Here is an 8,997-nt window from a genome sequence, read left to right on the forward strand (position 1 = left end):
CGTGACCTGGCTGAAGTCGGACGCTTAACCGACTGCGCCACCCAGGCGCCCCTGAAAAGCTGATCTTGGTAAACTGAAGATGTATACTAAAACCCTAAATCAACCCCTAAAACAGCAAAACTAAATTATAGCTACTAAGCCAACAGAAGATAAAATAGAACCAAGAATTTTGATTGGAGTCCAGCTCCGGGCATGACAGCATGCAGAGCCCCATGGATTGCCTAAATAGAAGCCTGTGAACATCACGCGGAACCAACTGCCATTCAGTCTCTGGAAGTGGGAACTGAAGAAATATTTACTGAAGAAGATGACCGAGACTCAGTAAGAACAGTGAGGGTCTGTGGTACTTGAACCAAGACCTGCTCCACCCCTCCCTCCCCAAAGAGGAAACCCCACCTAGACAGACACTCAGGTTCCCCTTCCCCTTGCTAACATACAGAAATCCTGGGGGCCGCAGGACATCGGCATTCGTCACCCTGACTGCAGGCTCCTGTTGCTGTGGCTGAGTCCCCAACAGTGGAGAAGCAGGGCTCCTTCTCCCCCCACCCCCAGCTTCCAACCTGGGACAGGGGCAGTATCTACCTTGGTTGTGGTATCACCAAGAATATTAGGGTCCCCAACGCCCTTGCCCTGGCTTGTGGGGAAGGGGCTCCTGCCCCTGCTCCATTTGCAACAGAGTGTGGAGAAACCCACTCTTGCACTGTGGTGAAAGACACCTGGTAGAGGGGGTAGGGGTCGGGTCTCAAGTGGCTTCTCAGGGCAGTCAAGGCACAAGGCAGGGGGTAACATACTCAAAGTACTCAAAAAGAAAAGCTGTTAACCAAGAATCCTATTCCGGAAAACTTATCTTTCAAAAATCAAGGAGAATTAAGACATCTGCCTTATAAACAATACTAAAGGAAATTCTTCAGGCTAAAAAGACTGACCCAAGGGATTCCAGGGAGTACTTCAAATCCATTAAAAAAAAAAAAAAACACAAAAAACCAAAGGTAATTGTTAATTATAAAAGAAAATATAAATATATATTTCTCCTTTCCTCCTTTAATTAATTTAAAAAGCAACTGTATAACACAACATATAAATAATGTATTGTTAGGCCTATAACATATAGAAATTCTTTATCTGGCAAAATCATCCTCTAAAAATGGACAAATTAAGATATTCCCAGATCTAATAAGTGATGAGGGAGCTCGTCACTAGTAAGCCTGCCCCACAAGAAATGCTAACGGAAGTCCTGCCGGCTGTCATGCAAGAGCACCAGGCAATAAGCTGAAACCATACACAGGAGTGAAAAACACTAATAAAGGTTACCCATAGGTAAATATAAAATCCAGTATTGTTCTATTTTTACTCTGAATGTTTTCTTATCTAAAAGTCAAATACATCGAGCAATGATTATAAATCTACGTCAACGGGTGCATGAAATCGATGTAAACTGTGAACACATAAAGTGGGAGGTACAGAACTGCATGGCGCAGAGCTTTAAACACTACTGAAGCTAAGCTGATGTTAACTTAAACTAGATTGTCATAAATTTACTACATTAATTGTAATGTCCACAGTAAGCACTAAGAAAATAACTTTCAAATACACAGAATAGGAAATGAGAAGGGAGTCAAAATGGCATACTAAAGAATTAAGCACAAAAGCACTGATGCAGGATTATGGAACAAAAAAGAAGTAAGATGCACATATAGCAAACAACAAAACGGTAAAAGGCCTTCTTTTTTCACTAATTACTTTAAACATAAATACATGAAATGCTCCAATTAAAGACAAAGACTGGGAGAATAGATTTAAAAAGTACATGACCCATTTATTTATTTTTTAAAAATATTTATTTATTTTTGAATGTTATGTTTATTTATTTATGTATTCGTGAACCGTGCGATCATGACCTGAGCCAAAGTCGATCCATTTAAATGCTGTCTATAAGAGATTCACCTTAGATCTAAAGGCACAAAGGAGTTAAAAGTGAAAGGACAGAAAAATATATTCCATTCAACTAGAAACCAAAAGGGTTTCTAGGGGTGGTTGGTTATACTGATACAGGCTGTAAGTCAAAAAATTTTATTAGAAACAAAGAATGTTCTATATTGATAAAAGGTCAGTCAAGAGGACACAGCAATTATAAAACCATATACACCTAACAGGAGAGTCCCAAAATAAGTGAAGCAAAAACTGACAGAATAGAAGTGAAAAATAGTTCTACTAGAATAGTTGAAGACTTCAAAACCCCACTTTCAATAATGGATAGACCATCTAGACAGATGATCAGTAAGGAAACAGAAGACTTGAACAACATTATAAACCAAAAGACCTAACAGACATATACAGATGCCCTACCCCAAAACAACAGAATATCCTTAGACGTATTCCTAGAATATGCTTAGATACTCTTAAAGACACATTCCCAGAGATATGTGGAAATGGAAACACAACACACCAAAACTTGTGGGACACAACAAAAGCAGTGCTCGGAGAGAATTTGCAGCTATAGATGCCTATGTAAAAGAGATCTCAAATCACTAACCTAATTTCACATGTTAAGAAGCTAAAAAATTAAACACACAACTAGCAGAGGAAGGAAGTAATAAAGATCAGACCAGAAATAAATGAAATTGAAAGTAAAGAGAGAGAGAGAGAGAGAGAGAGAGAGAGAAAATCAGTGAAAACAAACATTGGTTCTTTGAAAAGATCAACAAAATTGGCAAACCTTCAGCTGGACCAATAAAAGAACTCAAATTACTAAAATCCAAAATGAAAGTGGGTACCTTACTACTGACCTTAACAGAAATGTAAAAGGAGTCTAAGAGAATACTACAAACAACTGTGTGCCAACCAATTAAACAACCTACATGAAAGGGACAAATTTCTAGAAACACACAAACTACCAAACCCAACCCAAGAAGAAATAAAAAAATATGAACAGACCTATAACAACTAAATAGATTGAATCAGTAATCAAAACCTTCCAACAAGGAAAAGCTCAGGACCAGATGGCTTCACTGACGAATTCTACCAAACATTTAGAGAATAACACCAATCCTTCCCACACTCTTCCAAAAAACAAAAAAAGGAAACACTTAACTCATTCTATGAGGTCAGCTCCACTCTGATCTCATAGCCAAAGACATCACAGGAAAGGAAAATCACACACCAACATCCCTTACAAACATATATGCAGAAATCTCCACAACAGGTTAATCTATACACAATCTATACACAAAAGGTAAATTAGTGGTGGCGCAGGGCTGGGGGAAGCAGGGTGTGGAGGATGATGACTGAAGGGTACCAGGTTCCTATCTGAAGTGATGATAATGTCCTAAAATTGACTGTGGGGGTGGCTGCACAGATCTGTGAATATACCAGGAACCACTCGACTGTATACTTTGATGGGTGAACTGTGTGGCATATGAATACATTTGTTATAAAAAATATTTGATTAACCCAAAAGAAGGCAGAAAAGGAGGGAAAGGAGGGGGAAAAAACAGAAGCAACTAATATAAAATTAATAGCAAGAAGACAGACTAAAAGCTATCATTAGTCACATTAAATGTAACTAATGCAAACATTCCAGTTAAAAGGTGAAGATGGTCAGATTGGATTCGCTGTCTATAAGAATCTACAGGGAGGGGGTACTGTTTAAAGGAGGTGCCCTTCAACAAATGGGTTAGAAGTTTAAAAAGATGGAAAAGATATACTATATTAACACTAGTCAAAATAAAGCCAGAGCAGTTAAATTAATATCAAACAATGCAGATTTCAGAGCAAAGAATATTAGCAAGATAGAGAGGGTTATTTCATAATGATGAAGGGTCAATTCTTCGTAACAACCCTAAACATTAACCGAGTTTCAAATTATTGGAAGCCCAAACTGACAAAACTAGAGACGAACAGACAAATGTAGAGAGGTGGATATTTCAATGCCCCCTCTCAATAATGGAAAGAACAAACAGACCCCAAATTGGCAAGTACACAGATTTAAACAAGACTCCTCAGCTTGACCTGATTCACATTTATGGAGAACTCCATCCAACACCATTGGCTACACAACCTTCTCAAGTACACGTGGGACATTTGCCAAGACAGGCCACAACCTGGGCCATAAAATAAATCTTACTAAATTTAAAGATTCAAGTCAAAGCATGTTCTCTTACTACAGAGGAATTACATTAGAAATCATTAATAAAAGATATATGGAAAATCCCTCAAATATTTGGAAACTAACATACTTCTAAATAAGCCATGAGTCAGTAAGTCAAAATAAGAAGGTGTTTTGAAACTGAAGAAAAAGGAAAGGAACATATCAAAATTTGTGTGATGTTTCTAAAGCAATAGTAAGAGAAAAATTTCTATTACTAAATGCCTATGTTAGAAAAGAAGAAAGGTCTCAAATCAGTGACCTCAGCTTCCACCTTAAGAATTACGTGGGGCACCTGGATGGCTCAATTGGTTAAGTGTATGACTTCAGCTCAGGTCATGATCTCACAGTTTGTGAGTTCGAGCCCCACGTCCAGCTCCATGCTGACAGCCCAGAGCCTGGAGCCTGCTTCAGATTCTGTGTCTTCTCTCTCTGACCCTCCCCTGCTCATGCTCTGTCTCTCAATTATAATAAACAAACATTAAAAAAAAAACCAACACAGAATTAGGAAATGAAGTCAGGTGCCTGGGTGGCTCAGTTGGTTAGGTAACCGACTTCGGCTCAGGTTATGATCTCACGGTTTGTGAGTTCGAGCCCTGTGTAGGGCTCTGTACTGACAGCTCAGAGCCTGGAGACCGTTTTGGATTCTGTGTCTTGCTCTCTGCCCCTCCCCTGCTCATGCTCTGTCTCTCTTTCCTTCAAAAGTAAAAAAAAAAAAAAAAAAAAAAAGAATTAGTAAGTGAACAAATTAAATCCTAAGTAAGCAGAAGAAAGAAAATAATACAGATCAGAGTGGAAATAGAAAACAGGCAAAATAGAAAAAAGAACTATATAGAAAATCAATGAAACCAAATGCTAGTTTTTTAAGATTAAAAAAAATTGGACAAAAATAAATCAAATGTCACAAGAAAAGAATTTTAAGAAGTAGAGGTGACCAATATTATTATCAATCACACTACAAATAAAAACACCCTAGTTTTTTGTTAGGCTGAATAAGTAAAGTATGCATGGTGGTCTCATACAAATCCTTACCAAAGAGTAAGAAATTCAGGTGTACTGGGTTCTTAACAGGGATAAACTTTAGGGGTGCCTGGATGGCTCAGTCAGTTGAAAAACCAATTCGATTTCAGCTCAGGTCATGATCCTAGGGTCATAGGATTGAGCCCTGCATCAGACGCTGTGCTAAGCACGGAGCCTGCTTGGGATTCTCTCTTCTCTCTCTCTGGCTCTCCCCTGCGTGCGCTCTCTCTCTCTCTCAAAAAAAAAAAAGAAGTTGGGGCGCCTGGGTGGCTCAGTCGGTTAAGCGTCCGACTTCGGCTCAGGTCACGATCTTGCGGTCCGTGAGTTCGAGCCCCGCGTTGGGCTCTGTGCTGACAGCTCAGAGCCTGGAGCCTGTTTCAGATTCTGTGTCTCCCTCTCTCTCTGACCCTCCCCCGTTCATGCTCTGTCTCTCTCTGTCTCAAAAATAAACGTTAAGAAAAAAAATTAAAAAAAAAAAAAAAAGAAAAAAAAAGAAGTGATAAACTTCATTTTTTAGGATTATTTTCACCAGAATTTGAACATGAAACTATTTTTTTTTAATTTTTTTAACGTTTATTTATTTTTGAGACAGAGAGAGACAAAGCATGAACGGGGGAGGGTCAGAGAGAGGGAGACACAGAATCTGAAACAGGCTCCAGGCTCTGAGCTGTCAGCACAGAGCCGACGCGGGGCTCGAACTCACGACCGTGAGATCATGACCCGAGCCGAAGTCGGCCGCTTAACCGACTGAGCCACCCAGGCGCCCCGAACATGAAACTATTATGAAAGTTAATAAAAGGAAACTTTATTTAGTAGAGTGGAGTTAGGAGATGGGCAGGGGGAGCTGTGGGCCCAGCACTAGATAGCAATCGCAGACCCAACAGGAGGAGAGGCACCTTGCAGGTGGATACTACTTACTCAGCAACAGGAAGGTTTCCTGCTGCTCCGGCAACAGCCCAGCCAATGAGAAGCCACCATACTTCCAGCTCCCAGTATAGTCCAATGGACATTCTGTTTACAACAGCCCCGCCCAACCTCCTGCCTCCTCTATAAAAGCCTCCCAGCCTTACTCTCCAGACTTGCCTGTAATTCTGGTGAGGTTTTCCTGTCCTAGGTTGGGATTCTCTGCTATTCTCAAATAACCCCATCTTTACCAGTAAAATAGTTGGCAGTGTTGTTTTAAGGTTAACAGTGTTTAAATACACAAGTCATAAGAAACCATTCCTTACAGTTGAATAATAAACTAAACAGGGTCACTAACCTCCTCGGGGTGAAGGAGAATCATGTCCTCCAATGACCACGCGGACACCAGAGTTTTCCAGTTTCACTTTCCATTTCTCAATGATAGTCATAGACTTGTCCTGAAAGCACAAGGACATTGGCAGTTCAGGAAGCTTCCCTCAAAACAGATGTGACTGTTCATGCTAGGGCTAAATCACCAACAGGAAGTTCATAAATACCTTACTAGCATCATTAAAAACCGAGAGCTCCATGGAGCCTTCAAAGTCCTGTTGCAAAACAGACTCCAAGCACTCGTCCAGCCACAGTTCAGCGTTGTAGACCGGGAGGATAATAGACTGCAATTCAAAAGAAGTGGATTAACAAATGTAAGTGTGAGGGCTAATAATGCCTTTCCTCCATTCCAGTTTACTTTCCTGTTAACCCCGAGCATTAGCCCCATGCTCATTTCCAAAGGGTGAGGCCCGACATACAGAATAATTGGGAATAAGGCTTCCAAAGAATTTGTCACCAAAACAGAAGGTGTCTGTTCCTTCTCTCCAAGCTCTAATGTTCTTTTGCTCCGTAAGATTTATTATGTCTTAGATTTCACTGAATTGTCTTTGGGATACTTTTGAAAAGGAAACAAAAATATTAAAGGCATAAAAGATTTTCACAGTTCAATGGCAAATTCATGTGTTCTCCAATCACTGGTCAGATACATCATTTCGGCATCTGTGTATTTTCTAATTCACTCATAAAAATAATCTATTGGTCCTTTTCTTGGTGGAGTAAGCATTTTCGGTGAACCATGACATTAGAGAAACTCCAGCAAAGAAACTCTTTTCAAGTGCCTGCACACAAGCTTTAACAAAGTATGGGGGTGGGTACTGGGAAAATGGGGGTGACCTCCATCTATCTCTCTCTCCTTTTGCTCTACTGAGTTTAGGACAGTTTGGTGCTGTCTTTCTCTCCTACAGCCCAAATCAAACAAAAATCTCTAAAGTGTATGGAGTAAAACAAGTGAAACCTGACTGCCAACAAAATAGCTGATTACTGGAATTATCTTAATTTTGTACGTTACGACATTAAGCAATATGAAATACCCAAAGACAGAAATTACAGTCTACCCTAGCCCTTGAGTTTATACCCTAATGAGGAGTGGACAAATTCCTACACAAGAAGACAGAACACGGTCATCCAGGTGTGTTTACACAGTGCATATGCATACACATACGCATGGGCACAAACGATATGCACATACATGAGTATTCAGTATCTACATGCAGTATAGACAGGATTACAAAAATACTAAATCTGAATACAGTTTTGAAAAACTCATAGATTGAAAAATATAATTCAGTCAAATTCTTTACTCTGAGGATCTGATTCAACAGCAAGAACCCTTCCTGAATCTGTTAGCCAAAAAGTGGTTACCTAATTTACTCACATATTTACTTTCCTTTTAGTGTTTATTATTTTTGTGAGTGATAGAGAGCAGGGTAGTGGCAGAGAGAGACACACACAGAATCGGAAGCAGGCTCCAGGCTCTGAGCTGTCAGCACAGAGCCCAACTAGGGGCTGGACTCACAAACCATATCATGACCTGAGCCCAAGTCAGAAGCTTAATCGACTGACCCACCCAGGCACCACATATTTACTTTTAAAGTAAGTATTATTCTTTAATGGAAAAGAAAAAAGAAAAGCATGTTTTTAATGTCCCCAAGATCTACAATAGAAAACAATGTGGATTTCCGTCAAAGATGGGTCTTGATTAAGTTCTGTTGGCACTCTTCTGCTGGAGGTTGCTTTGGGCAGAGACCCCCCCCCTAGGAAAGCTCCTGGCAAGTGGTGACCCTCATTAGGCGACGTGGGGGTGAGGAGAAGGGACAGGGAAGGAGGAAGAGAGAGAGCGGAGGCTGGAGGTAAGAGGAGGCGAAGGGGAGTCGGGGAGGGAGGGGACGGGAGGAGACGAGGGAACGAGGGGAGAGGACGAGAGGAGGGGAGGGGACGGAGAGAGGGGGGAGGGGACAAGAGGAGAGGCCGAGGTGGCCCCCGCGGCCCGGGCACCTACCACTTGGGGCGCCGCGGCGCGGTCCCCGTGGGCCTGCATGGCAGCGCGCTCCTTCAGCCGCCCCGCCCCTTGAGCCCGCAGCCACGCCCACGTTGGCTTACGGCGCGTGCGCGGGCGGCTCGCCCGGAATGCCCCACCCCCCCAGGCCTGCCGCCTCCGGTTGGCGTGGTAAGCCGGCGATCTAGCGGGGAGTGGAGAGGAGCGGCCTAGAGAGGCTGGAAGCACGGAGCGGGGGAGCAGCGCCCCCGCGCGCCCGGGGCGGGGAAGGGGGCGGGCCCGGGGAAGGGGAGGCCTGTGGGGAGGAGAGTGGGCGGGTCGGTGGCGGGTCGGAGGGGCGGGCCCGTTGGGAGGAGGAGGGCTCGGGGGGCAGGGGCCGACCTGGGGAGGGGAAGAGCTCGGGCCCAAGTGGAGCGGAGAGCTGAGGGAGGGCGGGAGGAGGGCAGGGAAGGGGGCAGGCCGGGGCGGGGGGGGGGGGGGGGGGGGGGGTCGGCGAGCCCTGGGGAGGGGGAGGGGCGGGAGATGGGCTCCTGGGGAGGGGGCG

At 43.0% G+C, this 8,997-nt stretch overlaps 1 protein-coding gene across 5 annotated transcripts in view; it reads right to left on the reverse strand.

Annotated features, from left to right (window-relative positions):
* The window catches only part of QTGAL (queuosine-tRNA galactosyltransferase), a 100,954-nt gene extending 92,404 nt beyond the window's left edge, over positions 1–8,550 (reverse strand). For 4 of the 5 annotated variants that reach the window (XM_040456757.1, XM_040456755.1, XM_040456758.1 and 1 more), the window contains exons 1-3: positions 8,457–8,550; positions 6,625–6,741; positions 6,426–6,525 (exon numbers count right to left, since the gene is read on the reverse strand). In XM_040456757.1, the coding sequence (XP_040312691.1) occupies positions 6,426–6,525; positions 6,625–6,741; positions 8,457–8,495 (256 nt within the window). In that variant the 5' untranslated portion in view covers positions 8,496–8,550. Of the gene's footprint in view, positions 1–6,425; positions 6,526–6,624; positions 6,742–8,456 lie in introns of those variants that run through there. The other variant, XM_040456762.1, reaches the window with a different exon arrangement.
* Between the last annotated feature and the right edge of the window lie 447 nt (positions 8,551–8,997).

Source organism: Herpailurus yagouaroundi, unplaced genomic scaffold, assembly GCF_014898765.1.
Source record: "Herpailurus yagouaroundi ecotype Mexico unplaced genomic scaffold, PumYag 217, whole genome shotgun sequence".
NCBI lineage: Eukaryota > Metazoa > Chordata > Mammalia > Carnivora > Felidae > Herpailurus > Herpailurus yagouaroundi.